Consider the following 21335-nt stretch of genomic DNA (forward strand, 5'->3'; position numbering starts at 1 on the left):
ATAGTCACAAACAAACACAGAACCAACAGTAGCATCACAGTGTAGGGCGGGGTCTCTGTGTAAGTGTCAGTGACACGGATACATCACAATATCAGGACTACAGTCTGTGTATTACCACAATGAGTCTCCCAGAACGTATACTATCACTACCATAGTCACAAACAAACACAGAACCAACAGTAGCATCACAGTGTAGGGCGGGGTCTCTGTGTAAGTGTCAGTGACACGGATACATCACAATATCAGGACTACAGTCTGTGTATTACCACAATGAGTCTCCCAGAACGTATACTATCACTACCATAGTCACAAACAAACACAGAACCAACAGTAGCATCACAGTGTAGGGCGGGGTATCTGTGTAAGTGTCAGTGACACGGATACATCACAATATCAGGACTACAGTCTGTGTATTACCACAATGAGTCTCCCAGAACATATACTATTACTACCATAGTCACAAACAAACACAGAACCAACAGTAGCATCACAGTGTAGAGCGGGGTCTCCGTGTAAGTGTCAGTGACACGGATACATCACAATATCAGGAGTACAGTCTGTGTATTCCTGTGTATTACCACAATGAGTCTCCCAGAACATATACTATTACTACCATAGTCACAAACAAACACAGAACCAACAGTAGCATCACAGTGTAGGGCGAGGTCTCCGTGTAAGTGTCAGTGACACGGATACATCACAATATCAGGACTACAGTCTGTGTATTACCACAATGAGTCTCCCAGAACATATACTATCACTACCATAGTCACAAACAAACACAGAACCAACAGTAGCATCACAGTGTAGGGCGGGGTCTCCGTGTAAGTGTCAGTGACACGGATACATCACAATATCAGGACATTCAGTCTGTGTATTACCACAATGAGTCTCCCAGAACATATACTATCACTACCATAGTCACAAACAAACACAGAACCAACAGTAGCATCACAGTGTAGAGCGGGGTCTCCGTGTAAGTGTCAGTGACACGGATACATCACAATATCAGGACTACAGTCTGTGTATTACCACAATGAGTCTCCCAGAACGTATACTATCACTACCATAGTCACAATAAAACACAGAACCAACAGTAGCATCACAGTGAAGGGCGAGGTCTCTGTACGTAAGTGTCAGTGACACGGATACATCACAATATCAGGACATTCAGTCTGTGTATTACCACAATGAGTCTCCCAGAACATATACTATCACTACCATAGTCACAAACAAACACAGAACCAATAGTAGCATCACAGTGTAGAGCGGGGTCTCCGTGTAAGTGTCAGTGACACGGATACATCACAATATCAGGACTACAGTCTGTGTATTACCACAATGAGTCTCCCAGAACGTATACTATCACTACCATAGTCACAAACAAACACAGAACCAACAGTAGCATCACAGTGTAGGGCGGGGTCTCTGTGTAAGTGTCAGTGACACGGATAAATCACAAAATCAGGACTACAGTCTGTGTATTACCACAATGAGTCTCCCAGAACGTATACTATCACTACAACAGTCACAAACAAACACAGAACCAACAGTAGCATCACAGTGTAGGGCAGGATCTCTGTGTAAGTGTCAGTGACACGGATACATCACAATATCAGGACTACAGTCTGTGTATTACCACAATGAGTCTCCCAGAACGTATACTATCACTACAACAGTCACAAACAAACACAGAACCTACAGTAGCATCACAGTGTAGAGCAGGATCTCTGTGTAAGTGTCAGTGACACGGATACATCACAATATCAGGACTACAGTCTGTGTATTACCACAATGAGTCTCCCAGAACGTATACTATCACTACAACAGTCACAAACAAACACAGAACCTACAGTAGCATCACAGTGTAGGGCAGGATCTCTGTGTAAGTGTCAGTGACACGGATACATCACAATATCAGGACTACAGTCTGTGTATTACCACAATCAGTGAAACAGTCGAAGAATTTAAAGTAAACTTGATGAAAACATTAAGTGGCGTCCAACTTTGCCGATGGAAACTTGCCTACTTGTGTAACAATGAGACATAAAGGCCTATGGTTATGTGTTAGTTGTTAGAGATAAATAGTTAAGTAGTAAATAATAGTAAATAATAGTAAATAATAGTTAAGTAGTAAATAATTAATAAGTTAGTAGTATTCATTCATCAATCTTATATCTATACAGTCAATACAATAAGGGGTTTCAATGTTACATCATTTTTTACAAAATCATTTACAATTTCAAAATCATTTACAACGTATACTATCACTACCACAGTTACAAACAAACACAGAACCAACAGTAGCATCACAGTGTAGGGCGGGATCTCTGAGTAAGTGTCAGTGACACGGATACATCACAATATCAGGACTACAGTCTGTGTATTACCACAATGAGTCTCCCAGAACGTATACTACATCTACCATAGTCACAAACAACCACCGAACCAACAGTAGCATCACAGTGTAGGGCGGGGTCTCTGTGTAAGTGTCAGTGACACGGATACATCACAATATCAGGACTACAGTCTGTGTATTACCACAATGAGTCTCCCAGAACGTATACTATCACTACCATAGTCACAAACAAACACAGAACCAACAGTAGCATCACAGTGTAGGGCGGGGTCTCTGTGTAAGTGTCAGTGACACGGATACATCACAATATCAGGACTACAGTCTGTGTATTACCACAATGAGTCTCCCAGAACGTATACTATCACTACCATAGTCACAAACAAACACAGAACCAACAGTAGCATCACAGTGTAGGGCGGGGTATCTGTGTAAGTGTCAGTGACACGGATACATCACAATATCAGGACTACAGTCTGTGTATTACCACAATGAGTCTCCCAGAACATATACTATTACTACCATAGTCACAAACAAACACAGAACCAACAGTAGCATCACAGTGTAGAGCGGGGTCTCCGTGTAAGTGTCAGTGACACGGATACATCACAATATCAGGAGTACAGTCTGTGTATTCCTGTGTATTACCACAATGAGTCTCCCAGAACATATACTATTACTACCATAGTCACAAACAAACACAGAACCAACAGTAGCATCACAGTGTAGGGCGAGGTCTCCGTGTAAGTGTCAGTGACACGGATACATCACAATATCAGGACTACAGTCTGTGTATTACCACAATGAGTCTCCCAGAACATATACTATCACTACCATAGTCACAAACAAACACAGAACCAACAGTAGCATCACAGTGTAGGGCGGGGTCTCCGTGTAAGTGTCAGTGACACGGATACATCACAATATCAGGACATTCAGTCTGTGTATTACCACAATGAGTCTCCCAGAACATATACTATCACTACCATAGTCACAAACAAACACAGAACCAACAGTAGCATCACAGTGTAGAGCGGGGTCTCCGTGTAAGTGTCAGTGACACGGATACATCACAATATCAGGACTACAGTCTGTGTATTACCACAATGAGTCTCCCAGAACGTATACTATCACTACCATAGTCACAATAAAAACCAGAACCAACAGTAGCATCACAGTGAAGGGCGAGGTCTCTGTACGTAAGTGTCAGTGACACGGATACATCACAATATCAGGACATTCAGTCTGTGTATTACCACAATGAGTCTCCCAGAACATATACTATCACTACCATAGTCACAAACAAACACAGAACCAATAGTAGCATCACAGTGTAGAGCGGGGTCTCCGTGTAAGTGTCAGTGACACGGATACATCACAATATCAGGACTACAGTCTGTGTATTACCACAATGAGTCTCCCAGAACGTATACTATCACTACCATAGTCACAAACAAACACAGAACCAACAGTAGCATCACAGTGTAGGGCGGGGTCTCTGTGTAAGTGTCAGTGACACGGATAAATCACAAAATCAGGACTACAGTCTGTGTATTACCACAATGAGTCTCCCAGAACGTATACTATCACTACAACAGTCACAAACAAACACAGAACCAACAGTAGCATCACAGTGTAGGGCAGGATCTCTGTGTAAGTGTCAGTGACACGGATACATCACAATATCAGGACTACAGTCTGTGTATTACCACAATGAGTCTCCCAGAACGTATACTATCACTACAACAGTCACAAACAAACACAGAACCTACAGTAGCATCACAGTGTAGAGCAGGATCTCTGTGTAAGTGTCAGTGACACGGATACATCACAATATCAGGACTACAGTCTGTGTATTACCACAATGAGTCTCCCAGAACGTATACTATCACTACAACAGTCACAAACAAACACAGAACCTACAGTAGCATCACAGTGTAGGGCAGGATCTCTGTGTAAGTGTCAGTGACACGGATACATCACAATATCAGGACTACAGTCTGTGTATTACCACAATGAGTCTCCCAGAACGTATACTATCACTACAACAGTCACAAACAAACACAGAACCAACAGTAGCATCACAGTGTAGGGCAGGATCTCTGTGTAAGTGTCAGTGACACGGATACATCACAATATCAGGACTACAGTCTGTGTATTACCACAATGAGTCTCCCAGAACGTATACTATCACTACAACAGTCACAAACAAACACAGAACCAACAGTAGCATCACAGTGTAGGGCGGGGTCTCTGTGTAGGTGTCAGTGACACGGATACATCACAATATCAGGACTACAGTCTGTATTTTACCATAATATCTAATAATTCTCCCAGAACATGGGACTAGCGATCACAATAATTACTCATTCTCTTTTTTATACGTGGGCAATCGACAAGGATCCTATCAACATGGGATGTGTGGGTCTTGGAGTTTTGGTTTGGTAGTCTGTTCGTCTCAGATTTGAAGCCATTTTATATAGGATTGTATAAATATTCATACTATGAATGCTTTCAACTCAATTGCATGAGTAGAACGAACCTAACAAAAATATGAATCCTCACAATCCTGACCTTCTTCCTCGTTAAAATCTAAATTGTGTCAGTTTAGTCCACCAGTCTTATGACATTTCATCTATTATTGATACTACAAGTAGACTCCATTTTATTGCAACTTATCATTGTTGGGAGAGTGTTTCATGTGCTGCAACGATTGAATGCGAGGGCGGGTATTAATTGCGCCAACTGACCTGAGACAGGTAGTCGGGTATTCCTGAATTGCGCACGCTACTCCAGGGAGCCACCCGATAAGTTCCTTAACTAGGCAAAGTGGCGACTCTCGTCGACTAATTGTGTAGTTTAGGACAGGTTAGGTTAGGTTAGGATAGGTTAGGTTACGATGACACGTAAACAAGGACATTCCTTCTGCCGGCAACTCACCTGCCTTGGGCTTGGCGAAACTAAAGAACCTTTTTTGGGACCCTTGTAGGGCTTGGCGCAATTAAGGACATCTTTGGCGCAATTAAGGACATTTTTGGCGCAATTAATGCGCGACCGAGTTAATTAGTCAGTTAATTAGTTAGTTCGCTTTTTGCAGTTCGTTTCACCCTGCTCTAGGTATAAACCCAAGAGGGCAAGCGTTTGATTATTAATATATCGTGCTATTTGCACGTAGTAATTTAAAAATTAGCATTACATATGATAGACAAATATATACAATTCACTCAATCATTGCAGGAATAACTGCAGGAAAACTTGAACTTTCTGCATTACGCATGTTTAGCTTTGAGACCGGTTGCTTACTCACACCATGTACGATGAGGTCACATAGGTAAGGCAGGACCGGATGATGTAACCGAAGAAACTGAGCTACAACGAGTTACAACTATGTTCATCCTAGGAAGTATTAAAGTCAGTAAAAACATAGGATAAATGTCAAAAATACTAGTTGTGTAATAACAAAATTATCCCTATTAGTTCTTTTAGACTGTAAATTTGAACCGTGTCGAAAATATTGGTGGGTTATTTTGCACGTTTTATCGTTTTTTTTTCTAAACAAAGCTACGTATTACGTCTAATCTAACTCTATTTTTACACTCATCATGTTAAACATAAGGTGGACTAAACATACTCCTTATTCCCCATCCTTAAAAATCGACTGGAATGAATTTAATGGCCACTTTCGTTCGGTTATATGGCGTCTTCTTTCAAATAGCGTTAGATTTAACGAGTACCTACTTAGGTTTGCTGAAATTTGATCAACATACATTCATAAACAAGCAAACTACGACACTTTTTTTTACTTGGCAGCAAGTGACTGAGCTTACTTCAAGCTAGGTGTATTAAATTATTTAAAATGTGTAGTGTTTGCATATTTACCACGATTTATTTTACAAACATTTACGTCTTATGTAAAACACGCATAGCCATACGCCCAAAAGAGGAAAACATCGAAGTTAACATCGAAAGATATCAGGTCACTTGAACGTCACCCACACTCAACACATAGACAACAGACTCAAGATACTACAACAGAATCAGAAGTGTATTTGCTTGGAAGCCAATGTATTTAGTCTGCAATACATATACGTCACTGTCAAGATAAAGTGATCACACAAATGTTAAAACAGAAACGGTATGGATCATAAACATGAACAAAATGACGTAACCGGCCCAAATCCTATACTGGTATTGTAAAATTAGCTTATGGTTTGGACAGTCCCATTTAAGTCATGTTAAATAATGTTTACTTATGGGCCAGTAACATAATTTGCCATTATTGTACATACAGTTTCTGCTATAATATTCGTGAGTCATCTAGTCAAGTAAGGAGAAAAATACAGGCGCGTAAAATATTGTCGAGCCTTGTAAATTTGTAATGGTCGTAATTAATTTATTTTGCTAATAAGACTTTTATTTCAGTTCGTCAACACCGTTAACACTAAATAGCTCTGATATAATAAATATAAAAACTTCATAAATACTGGACATTGGGCATTTAATAGGTGGACTGGTCCATGCTAACGAATTAGCTTCCCAGTAAGAGATCAAATTCACTCCATTCTACACGGGTTCTAGCCAAGTTCCCATCTCAGATAATGAGTTTGCAATACAATTATTAATATTGCCCTGAACCACTCTAGGTGTATTTTACCCTAGGATTTCATCAGAGATATCTCCCTGCTCATCCTGTAGGAACAAGATCCAGCCTGTCAATCAGCTATTGGTATTGGATATCTGTACTCATAGCATTAATGATTGCGTATAGTTTATTTGGTAATAAAATCGAGAGTGTAACACGAGTGTAAGAGGTACAAGGGGCAATGGCAGAACACAGTAGTGGCGGCCGCGGTACAGAGTGCGGCAACAGCACGATCAATACCCACTACACAGAGCCGCGGCCGACCAGCCGCAACATCTAGCCTCCTTGTAATACCAGAACAACAGACACGACCACGAGGTTACGAGGTACAAGGGGCAATGGCAGAACACAGTACAGTAGTAGTGGCGGCCGCGGTACAGAGTGCGGCAACAGCACGATCAATACCCACTACACAGAGCCGCGGCCGACCAGCCGCAACATCTAGCCTCCTTGTAACACCAGAACAACAGACACGGCCACGAGGTTACGAGGTACAAGGGACAATGGCAAAACACAGTAGTGGCGGCCGCGGTACAGAGTGCGGCAACAGCACGATCAATACCCACTACACAGAGCCGCGGCCGACCAGCCGCAACATCTAGCCTCCTTGTAATACCAGAACAACAGACACGACCACGAGGTTACGAGGTACAAGGGGCAATGGCAGAACACAGTACAGTAGTAGTGGCGGCCGCGGTACAGAGTGCGGCAACAGCACGATCAATACCCACCACACAGAGCCGCGGCCGACCAGCCGCAACATCTAGCCTCCTCGTAACACCAGAACAACAGACACGACCACGAGGTTACGAGGTACAAGGGGCAATGGCAGAACACAGTAGTAGTGGAGGCCGCGGTACAGAGTGCGGCAACAGCACGATCAATACCCTCTACACAGAGCCGCGGCCGACCAGCCGCAACATCTAGCCTCCTTGTAACACCAGAACAACAGACACGGCCACGAGGTTACGAGGTACAAGGGACAATGGCAGAACACAGTAGTGGCGGCCGCGGTACAGAGTGCGGCAACAGCACGATCAATACCCACTACACAGAGCCGCGGCCGACCAGCCGCAACATCTAGCCTCCTTGTAACACCAGAACAACAGACACGGCCACGAGGTTACGAGGTACAAGGGGCAATGGCAGAACACAGTAGTGGCGGCCGCGGTACAGAGTGCGGCAACAGCACGATCAATACCCACTACACAGAGCCGCGGCCGACCAGCCGCAACATCTAGCCTCCTTGTAACACCAGAACAACAGACACGGCCACGAGGTTACGAGGTACAAGGGACAATGGCAAAACACAGTAGTGGCGGCCGCGGTACAGAGTGCGGCAACAGCACGATCAATACCCTCTACACAGAGCCGCGGCCGACCAGCCGCAACATCTAGCCTCCTTGTAACACCAGAACAACAGACACGACCACGAGGGTACGAGGTACAAGGGGCAATGGCAGAACACAGTAGAGTGGCGGCCGCGGTACAGAGTGCGGCAACAGCACGATCAATACCCACTACACAGAGCCGCGGCCGACCAGCCGCAACATCTAGCCTCCTCGTAACACCAGAACAACAGACACGACCACGAGGTTACGAGGTGCAAGGGGCAATGGCAGAACGCTGGGCAGAACACAGTAGTAGTGGCGGCCGCGGTACAGAGTGCGGCAACAGCACGATCAATACCCACTACACAGAGCCGCGACCGACCAGCCGCAACATCTAGCCTCCTTGTAACACCAGAACAACAACAAACACATCTACAATACATCAGACCACACGAAAAATAACACAAGACACGTAAACGTTTAGAAGAATCTAAAATAAGGTCGGCTGGTGACATGCACAACGTGTGTTTGAACTCTTGACGAGTCTTGATGCGAAGGTGTCAGTCACTGCCTCATCACCCAGAAACGTGCTAACATCTCTTCTGGATATAATATCATTGTCTCCTAACCCAGGAACTTTATAACACCTCTTCAGGATATAATATCACTGTCTCAACGCCTCTTCAAGAAATAATATCACTTTCTATTTACCTAAGAACATAATTACGCCTCTGCAGGATATAACATCACTGTCTATTTACGTAAGACCATAATAACGCCTCTTCAGGAGATGATATCACCGTTTCTTTACTCAGAAACATTATAACACCTCTTCAGGAGATAATATCACTGTCTTTTTACCTTAGAACATCATAACGCCTCTTCAGGAGATAATATCACCTTTTCTTTACTCAGAAACATTATAACGCCTCTTCAGGAGATAATATCACCGTTTCTTTACTCAGAAACATTATAACGCCTCTTCAGGAGATGACATCATTGTCTTTTTACCTTAGAACATCATAACGCCTCTTCAGGAGATAATATCACCGTTTCTTTACTCAGAAACATTATAATACCTCTTCAGGAGATAATATCACTGTCTTTTTACCTAAGAACATTATAACGCCTCTTCAGGAACCCAGAAACACCATAACGGCTCTTTAGGAGATTATCACTGTCTATTTACCTATGAACATAATAACGCCTCTTCAGGAGATAATATCACTGTCTATTTACCTAAGAACATAATAACGCCTCTTCAGGAGATAATATCACATCACTGTCTATTTACCTAAGAACATAATAACGCCTCTTCAGGAGAATAATATCACTGTCTTCTTACCCAGGAACATCATAACGCCTCTTCAGGAGATAATATCACTGTCTATTTACCTAAATATTATAACGCCTATTCTCATGAGATTATCACTGTCTCTTTACCCAAGAGAATAATAACGCTTTTTATAGTATATAATAACACTGCCTCATCATCTATGAACGTAGTAACATCTCTTCATAAGATAATATCACTGCCTCATCCAAACACATCATGACATATTTTGAAGTGACAATCTCACACACTTCTCATTTAAACACGTAATAACGCCGCTTTATTCGTCAATAACATTGTCTTACCACATAAAACCGTCTATACCTTGGCCAAAATATCACCATTACTACCACATAAAATCACATCGCCTCTTGATGAGAAAATGTCACCGCATTAATTATTAAAGATATAATTATGTTTCTTTGTTGAATCATAAAGACCATTTATGCAATTATATCACCACATCATCGAGTGATATAGTGATTCTAAGAATTAGTATTGTAAACGATCGCCTGAAAACAAATTATGAGTTGAGTGGTAAAAAAGTGAACCTCAAAACCGTTTACTAAGTTAGTGGTAAAAGCCAAATAAACTGTTTCCCGGACCAAACACAGTGTGAATGATAGTTTTTACTCCGAATGGGAAACGTCGTTTAACGTTTGTGTTTGTCCTGTCGCTCACAAAGATGGGATTCGCAAATCAAAACAGATCAAAGCTGACAACCCGTTTGGTTTCGTGTTTCCATGATTTCATCAGCAATCTACTCGTTTATCGGTCAAAACTAAACGTGATTCGGAGTTCACAAAATGTTATTATTCCAATTTTTTCCTAGGACGCCAGGGACGAGCCCGGAATTGTTTTTCACATTACTCCAAGCTGGACCTAGGCGTTGCGGCATTATCACATGGATAAAATCCATTCATGATTTGGCGGGATTTGAACCCAGGACCTCTGTAACCGAAGTCACGTGCTCTATCAATAGACCAGCTCGCTCCCCCATTATTCATACAATAGGAAATATAGATTTGTATATGACAGTCGAAACCCATGAACATACATGTTGCATAGATTAATTGTGCATTTCTAACCAAGATTTTACCAAAATAAATAACGAAACAAGTTAAATTATTTAGCAAGATTTGTTACGGACATACTTGATGACTGTGTTGTATCTAAAACGCAACTTGACGTCATTTTTATTAACAAAAACCTGGACATACGATTTCAGAAATAAATTATGAAATATTTATTTTAAACGTAAATCAAAAACAAAATAACATGAAGAACAATCACGATTAGTATACCTTATAATAATTTTACTAAAAACACTTATTCATAAATGAAACGATAACAGGGCTTCCAAATTCAAAGCAGCAGACAAAAAAGAAAATTTGGAAAAAGAAATTATGCAATCAACAGTTTAATATTAATTTAACAGTTTATGAAATGTAACAACTCAGATGACAACACGTGGTTATAACGCTACACTGGACTGAGATCAATACAAGAGCGGCGCAGCGGACCACGTTGTAACTACCACTCTGACATTACCATCACTGTTACCATCGTGATTACCACTGTGGTAACGTTTATGTAAGGATGTAGTTACTGGTAAAACACGTGGTTATAACGCTACACTGGACTGAGATCAATACAAGAGCGGCGCAGCGGACCACGTTGTAACTACTGTACCGGAGTGACATTACCAGCACTGTTACCATCGTGATTACCACTGTGGTAACGTTTATGTAAGGATGTAGTTACTGGTGAAACACGTGGTTGTAACGCTACACTGGACTGAGATCAATACAAGAGCGGCGCAGCGGACCACGTTGTAACTACTGTACCGGAGTGACATTACCAGCACTGTTACCATCGTGATTACCACTGTGGTAACGTTTATGTAAGGATGTAGTTACTGGTAAAACACGTGGTTATAACGCTACACTGGACTGAGATCAATACAAGAGCGGCGCAGCGGACCACGTTGTAACTACCAGAGTGACTTTACCAGCACTGTTACCATCGTGATTACCACTGTGGTAACGGTAATGCTAGGATGTAGTTACTGGTAAAACACGTGGTTATAACGCTACACTGGACTGAGATCAATACAAGAGCGGCGCAGCGGACCACGTTGTAACTACCACTGTGACATTACCATCACTGTTACCATCGTGGTCACCACTGTGGTAACGGTTATGCTAGGATGTAGTTACTGGTGAAACACGTGGTTGTAACGCTACACTGGACTGAGATCAATACAAGAGCGGCGCAGCGGACCACGTTGTAACTACTGTACCGGAGTGACATTACCAGCACTGTTACCATCGTGATTACCACTGTGGTAACGTTTATGTAAGGATGTAGTTACTGGTAAAACACGTGGTTATAACGCTACACTGGACTGAGATCAATACAAGAGCGGCGCAGCGGACCACGTTGTAACTACTGTACCGGAGTGACATTACCAGCACTGTTACCATCGTGATTACCACTGTGGTAACGTTTATGTAAGGATGTAGTTACTGGTGAAACACGTGGTTGTAACGCTACACTGGACTGGGATCAATACAAGAGCGGCGCAGCGGACCACGTTGTAACTACCACTGTGACATTACCATCACTGTTACCATCGTGATTACCACTGTGGTAACGGCAATGCTAGGATGTAGTTACTGTTAAACACGTGGTTATAACTCTACACTGGACTGAGATCAATACAAGAGCGGCGCAGCGGACCACGTTGTAACTACTGTACCAGAGTGACATTACCATCACTGTTACCATCGTGATTACCACTGTGGTAACGGTAATGCTAGGATGTAGTTACTGGTAAAACACGTGGTTATAACGCTACACTGGACTGAGATCAATACAAGAGCGGCGCAGCGGACCACGTTGTAACTACCAGAGTGACTTTACCAGCACTGTTACCATCGTGATTACCACTGTGGTAACGGTAATGCTAGGATGTAGTTACTGGTAAAACACGTGGTTATAACGCTACACTGGACTGAGATCAATACAAGAGCGGCGCAGCGGACCACGTTGTAACTACCACTGTGACATTACCATCACTGTTACCATCGTGGTCACCACTGTGGTAACGGTTATGTTAGGATGTAGTTACTGGTAAAGCACGTGGTTATAACGCTACACTGGACTGAGATCAATACAAGAGCGGCGCAGCGGACCACGTTGTAACTACCACTGTGACAGTAACATCACTGTTACCATTGTGATTACCACTGTGGTAACGGAACATGCTAGGATGTAGTTACCGGTACTGGTAAAACACGTGGTTATAACGCTACACTGGACTGAGATCAATACAAGAGCGGCGCAGCGAATTGTTTGCAACTTAGAATCCTGACATTACCATTAGTGTGATTACCATCATGTTATTGGTAATTATTTGTGTGGTAATCAGTGCTACTCCAATTGTGGTCTTCTCAAACTGTATGGCATGTTCCATTGTCCTACGTAAAAACACGAATTACAGGTACAGCAACGTTAAGTAGCAGTCCACGAGTGTGTAATTTTATGCAGGGTGTCCACAGAAATTTTGTCATCAATTTCCCTGACTTTCCATGACTATCCATGACCATTAACCATTGATTTCCATGACTCACGAACTTAACTCAAAAATTATAATATACCGTACACACACAAATAATACTGCCTGGACAAGTTATTTCATAGAAAATATTGAAATATGTATTAACAGATAACAATGGAGTACAATAGAGGTACAACAATGAACTAATACAAACTCAAAACCCATAAACTAAGACAACTGTATAAATTGAAATTGTCGTACATTTGTGAAAAATTCGGAAAAATGCTACAATAGCCGCGGTTATGGCCGACTAGAGCATTGAAAGGTCCCCTGAAATCCATCCATCATTGGGGATTTCCATGACTTTCCATGACTTTTTGCCTATTTCCATGACTTTCAATGACAGTAATTTTTTTCCATGACTTTCCATGACTATCCCTGACTTTCCAGAATGTGGACACCCTGTTATGTGTAAACCATGCTTGGTGGTAATTAACATTGCTCAGGTAGCGTACAGCTTCACTTGCATTGCTTTCCCTGATTACCACCCAGAACCATCTAGTGTGTTCGTTTTTAAAAACACTGGATGAAAAATATATTGCAATTTTCTGTATGATTAAGGTGTACTTCCTAAATAGTTGTAAACAATAGGTAACTAAATTAATGGGAGCAAAAATTGGTTTTGCAATATGTCCATAGAGACCATATATGCTTGTAAAAAAAATTAAACATAGTTACCAACATTCTAGGTTAATCTACCTTATCTGTTTTAGAGAGTTTACAAGAAATATTTTGATTGGTCTTTATAACGAAACCCTAAACTTATGTCATTATTCCCATTTACACATTTTATCCCAGAAAACTAACTCATTATAACATTATAAATTATTAATTACTAACCTGTTATTGATTTACCCGCATAACCTTCACTAGGGGACCATAGCAGCAATTTAGTTATGTATACAAATTGATATAAAATACACACTTTTTTACACATTTAGTCCCGGTCCTAACACGATACATATCAACACTGCGTTACCATTCTAACCTAAAAACAGAACACTAAAAGCAATAAACATACAAATAAGCAATGTTTACTTCAGCTGGTATATTTAAAACAGCTTTATAGAAACACTGCATCAGGACTTCTATTAGAAAATGACTAGATCTTTGACGGCCTGTGTGGCAGATCAGGGGTAGTTCTTGACATTTCTGATATTCTTACCATCCTTGGACCTTAAGGTTTAAAATTAATCCTCAACAGCCATGCTACCTTTTCCCTAGCTCATGATATTTCAAGGGGGGCCGATTCGCTTACGGAATTAAATATATAGAAGATAGATAGGTGGATAGATTTTGCTGATTTATATTTTAACAAGAATTGACCATACCATAGTGGTTAGTCTATGACCATACAACTAGCAGAATCATCAAAATCAAAATCAATAAAATTTTGTCACTTATCAAAATCTCAAAAATTAGTTTTCTTTGTTATAAAACTGTCTATGAGTATTAAAACAACTCGAACCAAACATTAAGTGTTTAAACCTACAAACCAATTTGATGATTGTCAAAATGGTTTGTGGAAAAGACGCTAGAACGAGCTTCACACGTTGTCAAAAAAGCTACCGGTACCGTGTATGTCGTTTGATCAAAGTCTGAGTTGTTCATTGTTTAATCACTGTTCACTAGTTATAACTTGTTGAAATTTGACCAAATAATTAATTGGTCAACAGAAAATATATGCTTGTTTAAATATTTCACTTATCAGTATCAATATTATTACAGCTAACACAAGTAGCCTATTTATATATTTTTTCAATTATACCGTAACTTACTTTAATTACTTGCCCATTCAGGTGTAAGATATAGTTTGCTTGTGTATTATGTTTCCCATTAAAACTATTGAAACAAAGATTAGAACAAACCTAAATCATACTTAAATTAATGGTACACTAGGGGACCATAGCAGCAATTGTTGCTTTTTAGTTGTGAAATTGTGTATACAAATTGAAATTAAATACTCACTTTTTACACATTTTGTCTCCATCTTTCCCTAACACGGTACCTATTAACACTGCATAACCTAAAAACAAAACTCTAAGATTCCCAATCAAAATCAAAACAAATACGAAATGTTTACATCAGCTGGTATATTTCAAACATTTAAACACTAGCAGTACTAGGGGCATTTTGACACTTCTGATATTTTTCCTACCATCCTTGGTCCTTAAGCTATAAAATAAATCCTCAACAGCCGTGCTACCTTTTTCCTACCTCAAGATATTTCGTTGGGATTGATTGGCTTATGGAATTAAAAAATATAGATTTGTAAAACAAGAAACATGATTGATGATACTAACTGGTAAAAATTAGTAGCCTACCTGTCTGACAATAAGAAACCTTTTATGGTCCATGACAAGAGGCCAGACAAAACTTAGAATTCAATACAATTTGTGTGAATTCATTATTAAGCCCCAATTCATTTTGATGTTCATTACATTTGATACATTCCCATCCAGTAGGGTATTTGAAGCTAAAGATGAATGTAAATTAAGACTAGAATGGAGTGTGATGATTTGTGTAGCTTTATGGCAGACAATTATTGACTCTGACTATACAAATTGACCAGCATTGTGAATTTATAATCAACGCTATGATCAGCCGTTTAGCAGAGACCATTAATTAAAAGCCTATAAGGACAGCTGTGTCCAGTATGAAAGATCAAAACCCTGCACTATACTCTGTTCACAATATTTAGGCGGTTTGAGGGGAAGTTACCCCACCACTTTTTTCTTCTTAATGAGACAGCTGATTAACGTTTTGATAAATCTAAGCTGTTTTAATGGTAGGATCAAGACGTGGAAGGGATAAATTTATTCCCCTAAAACCGCCTAAATTTTGTGAACGGAGTATAGTCAGGATCCAGCTGGCAAACTTCTGTTTCTTTGGCGATCACACAACAAAAATTATTATCGAATCTTTAATTATTACTGTCAATCTTGTGTTCCCAGTGGCAGGAACTAAAAATAGCCAATTTATCAATGGCCGAATCGCTATGTTTTGTAGGTCCTAGCCTTGGTTCTTTTCTTGCAGATGTTCTTAATACATCTCCCATATATTTTGCTACAGAATGTGGTATCTTCAATGTCTGAGAATTCCATACCACAAGCTCAGTAGACTAAATCCCACATTTAGCAGAGTATTTAAAATAGTCTAAGGAGAACATGCCACACTCTGGGGCAAAATATCGGAGATAAGTATAGGGACATCTGCAAGAAAACATTTCTACTTAATAAGGTAGCTTAAAAAAATTGACACCCCTCATCACCAATTAACCATACCATCCATACATCAATATCCACAATATCGCTTAGAAGTAGTCAAGTAAATCATCAACGATCAAAGCACCGAATGGAGGTCAAAGAAAATCGAGTGGTGGAAATTAGAAAGCAAGGAAGTTAACAAGTCCAATATGTAGTGGCGAGATTGTGCGGATATTGTCCATCGTCAACAGTGCTCTTATTGTCCAATACAGGGCCAATAACTGTCCAATGTCTCTGTCTACCCAGGGCCAATCTTGTCCTGACTTTCTGTCAACAAGTGATTGAAGGCTAAAACATGTTCTAACCAGTCACAACTGGTCAACTTTAGAGAAAAAAGTGTTTTTCTTTTCATCTGTTACATTTTGTCCAGCACTATGATAAATATATATATAGGAATATTTTATTGGATTATTTTGTAAGCTTCCACTGCTGAAAAATAGATCAAAAATATCGATTGGAAGTTAAAACTTGCAACTACTCTTTCATTTTAATTTAATTTTAACTCGATATTTCCCAAAGCTTGATATAGCTTTGGGAAATATCGCCTAAGCTACTATCTTGAGTAACTTATCACTAGTACATTAGGAATATTTTAAGAACTAGGTATATTGTTTTGTAAGCTTCCACTGATAATAGACATCAAAATTGATCATTTATAAAACTGTCTCTATAGCACTACAATGTACTAGTAACTTAGGTAGGTACCGGTACCTAACATTTTTTGTTTAGAAAAGATTTACAATTTCGTTTTTTGTATCATCCTTATATATAATACGTGAAGGCGATTTCTATGAAACACTACTCCTCCGTTAATAATGGACAGATTTTTACAAACGATGTGTCAAAATTAAGTATTTTTTGTGTAGACACCCCCTTTCAGCGATTCCTAATATAAGTCCTCGGGCTTTGCCCCACAGGCCATCAAAATTCCAATGTGTTTCTTATGAAGAAAAGATTTTGTTTACTTATACAGACAAATAATTTGTATTAATTACAGCTGTTCATAGTAAATACACACAAGAGCGTTCGTTTTCAGTTTCGAAAGCTGGTATGGAGTGATTGATTACTTTATCTTTGAGTTTACTCTTTTAGGTCATCGGAAATAATTATGACTGTTATTCGTTTTGAAATAACACCTGTAATACTTTGCGATTGCTCAAATTCAAGTAACAGGTACACTAGTCTTTTCAGATTTCAGATAGAATAGGTGTACTGGTAGTATTTTATAAATTTGTTTATCAGGAAAATGCTATGTATATAGGTATCCTTTTCATAGCTTCTCATGCTTTAAATAGCCTAGATGAAATATTTACTTATAGATGATTTGTTATAAAAAAGGTGAGGTCCATTTTTAAATAGATAAAATACACTTCCTGTCCCAACATGTGATAAGTTATGAAATATTTACTTTAAAATTGCTTGGTTAGGAAAATAAAAAATGTCTTTTTGTGCTGGAATAATGATAAAAGATGTGGTTTAGTAATTTCCTTATATCAAGTTAAAAAATATTAAAACTCAAAATATCAAAATACTTACCCTAAATGTTGCTTTAATGAATTTCTTATGTTTCTTTAATTAGTTCAAAGGCTGACAAATTTATTTTGAATAGCAAATGAGTATTTAATAATTTAAAGAACCATAGGTTAAACACTCAAAATAAGGAAAATATAATTTTTTCGTAACAATGATGGTTAAAAAATAAGTCGATAGATTCAGTAGTAATGCATTGCATTATATAACTAAAGTCAACAAGATAACCATGCATACAGGGTGTCCCATAACACCCGGCCGGCTTCTATAGCTCCAATATGAAAGCAATGTAGAAACCTAATTGCAACTGGAACCCCTTATTTTGACCCCAAGGAATTCAGCAAAATTATTTTTAAACACAAAAAGCAACCCAAAGGGCAGATTTTGGGGGGTGGGGGTGGTTTTTGGGAATTTTCAAAGGTAAAGGGGGGTTCAAATTTTGATAACACTTTAATTTGCTGAATGAGCTTTCAAAAAAACTCTGGTTTCAACCATTTGCTAACTTTATTACTTAGCCTATGCCACGCATTTTCAAAGTTTTTGAAATTCAAAAGCTGTTATCTCATAGATTTTTAATGGGAACATGTGTTTCATTACAAACCACATTGTAGCCTCCCATAAAATTAGCTACAATATTTGCATTTAATGTTTTTTGGTATCTTTATTGGTTAAAGAGCTGTAGCGAAATTAGTGTAATTTAATGTTATATTAAATGGTAATTTATTCAAAGTGTTTGCTGTTGTAAATGTACACGTCTAGGTCTCGATTAAAACTAATTAATATCTAAAAATTAAAATACGATTCATAGAAAGGTAAGAACACACCTGCAAATATAGCTTTAGGTGGTTTGATACAAGAGATGTTTATTTTTAAATGAAAACCCAGATATCAGCAATAGTGTCTGGATTTATTTGTTTAAAAAGGAAGTTTTTTAAGGTTCGACATAAATAAAGGCTAATATAATGCAAGATGAGTAAATTAGTCTTTTTGGTTACCATTACGCTGACAAAACATGTGCAGGCACTACCAATTCTAAGAATCTTTCAAAAAATTATGTGACATTCTATATTTGCTGTGAACGTTAATTTTGCAAATTTACTTAAATTTAATTGTTATGCTCTACAATACATAATAATTTTCCCTTGTGAATGTAAATAATAAATTCATTTTTAAAAACAGTACCGTAGTATTTAAGTCAGTACCGGTATCAATTTTACAGAATATTAGTGTAAACAACAAGAATTCAATGATTTTACTACCTATTTCTATTTTTGTAAAATTTCTTATACAAAATTAATATCAGTATTGTGCATCAAGGTAACAAAGTGGAAATAAAACAGGGCTCAACTCTTCTATGGCTTTGATCATTCAGAAAACCTTTCCACCAGATTAAATTTTGTTTATCTAAAAAATTTGAGCCACCTGAATTTTTATTTTGTACACTAATAACACACTTGCATTTGAGTGAGTGTAATTTTGTATTAAGTATCATTAGGGTACGGTAGGTATTCTTATGTAATTGATCCAAGTGAAAAATTATTAGATTTGAAAACATATCAACTAGAATCATAAGTTACAATTTCATTTTTAATTCAGCATTAACTTTTATAATTCAAATACCAATGTTTAAACCTTTTTTACAATCTAGGACACCACACTTGTTTGTTACACAATGTTTACTATCTTTATTTATCTCATTGTTTTCTAATGGAAGTTTTTTGGTGAAGATAAAAAGGACAATGGCTTTTAAACACAGAATGAATCATGATCCCAATCTAGTATAAACAGTCCTAAATTTAAAATTTCAATAGGGGGTAATTTATTTATTGTTTGATTGGATAAACTAGGTGCAGATGCATGCAGTTTTTATTAGAGTCAATAATTGATAGATAATTTTACACTTTGCTGTCTAGCCTAATTCTGGTGGATTCTTAAACAAAAAAACTATTATTGAATAGGGTTATATTTTTTGTCTTCTAGATATTGATTGAGTTTCATGTATGAATGTTTGCTCTGCAAAGTCTTCACCTAGCCTATATATTCATTTAGCCTATAAGGGTACTACAATTTTGAATGGCATGTAAAAAATTCCTGTTGGAATCTTTTAGCATTCATAGTTTTTAAGTCTCAAATCTTCCTATGCTAGACCTTTTATTTTTTAATGTATAGGTACCGTGAGAGGTGTTTCTCGTAGGTAGGCCAATTGGCAACCCACTTTAACTTTACATTCCTACATTTCTAAATTGCATTTTTAACCATGGTTATGGTATGTCTCCGATAAGAAAGTAGACCAAAGTAACGTTAGAGAATACTGTATTATTAATGTTTAACTAGATTAGAACCCTGGGTTTCGTTCACTTTTACACAAAGTTCATTACATTTTATCTCTAAGACTAGGTATAGACTAAAAGACAATTTTCAGCCATTGATTCTTCTTTGTCATGTTGAATTTTGACATAGGATAATACAAGTTAGGCCTACCTACCAAGTAGATGAACTTTAAGTTAGTAGGTTCACACAATACATAACTTAACTTAGCTTACCTAAGTTAATGTATATAGCCTAGCCTATCTGTAATCACCAATTTTTATTGAAATTAAACGAATTTCTTTAAAGCTAACTACAAATATTCTATAATTTTACAGTAATTTGTTCAATTAAATTGGGAAAATGGTAATAAATCAAGCGTCTGCCAACATCATGATAATGTTTAGTGATGACGATGGAAGGTGAGCAGACGACAGCTTGTAACTACTGATAACGATACAGTCACAGGTAGGCTAGACCTAATGTCAATAACTATGCCAGGTGCGCGAGCTGGCAGCAGTTCCGCATTAACCTAGAGTAAAAAGACAAATACATACTTTACAGTAACACTTAAGTCTATCACTGAAAATTATACGTTTTTACCTACTGAAAGGTAATTTTGATGGCCTATGTCTTACCTTAGTAACTTGGAAGTTATCCGGGCGTAGTGTTTCAACAATCTCCTGTTCTGGCCGAGGCTGTTGGCTGACAGATGACCGCAAACCGTCTAACACGCGTTGGAACGTAAACTTCTTCATTTCTTTTTCACTAATTTACATATATCCATTTAATTACAACAAGAACATGACAAACGGTGCCTCGTCACCACATACTAAAATACACAACAACTCGATTCAGTCGTCTGCTGCTGATCGCAAATACTGCAGCGGGGAATGCTGGGAATGCACAGTCAGTGGGCAAAATTCTACTGCGACTGTCACAACTCAC

The 21335-nt window shown here is 38.7% G+C and overlaps 1 protein-coding gene across 9 annotated transcripts in view; it reads right to left on the reverse strand.

Annotated features, from left to right (window-relative positions):
• The window catches only part of LOC128991635 (syntaxin-binding protein 5-like), a 446590-nt gene extending 425266 nt beyond the window's left edge, over window positions 1-21324 (reverse strand). For all 9 annotated transcript variants that reach the window (XM_054414704.1, XM_054414702.1, XM_054414701.1 and 6 more), the window contains exon 1: window positions 21026-21324. In XM_054414704.1, the coding sequence (XP_054270679.1) occupies window positions 21026-21145 (120 nt within the window). In that variant the 5' untranslated portion in view covers window positions 21146-21324. The remainder of the gene's footprint in view (window positions 1-21025) is intronic.
• Window positions 21325-21335: the final 11 nt, after the last annotated feature.

This window comes from Macrosteles quadrilineatus, unplaced genomic scaffold, assembly GCF_028750875.1.
Source record: "Macrosteles quadrilineatus isolate MER2022 unplaced genomic scaffold, UCM_ALF_1.0 Scaffold_4__1_contigs__length_99947679, whole genome shotgun sequence".
NCBI classification, from domain to species: domain Eukaryota; kingdom Metazoa; phylum Arthropoda; class Insecta; order Hemiptera; family Cicadellidae; genus Macrosteles; species Macrosteles quadrilineatus.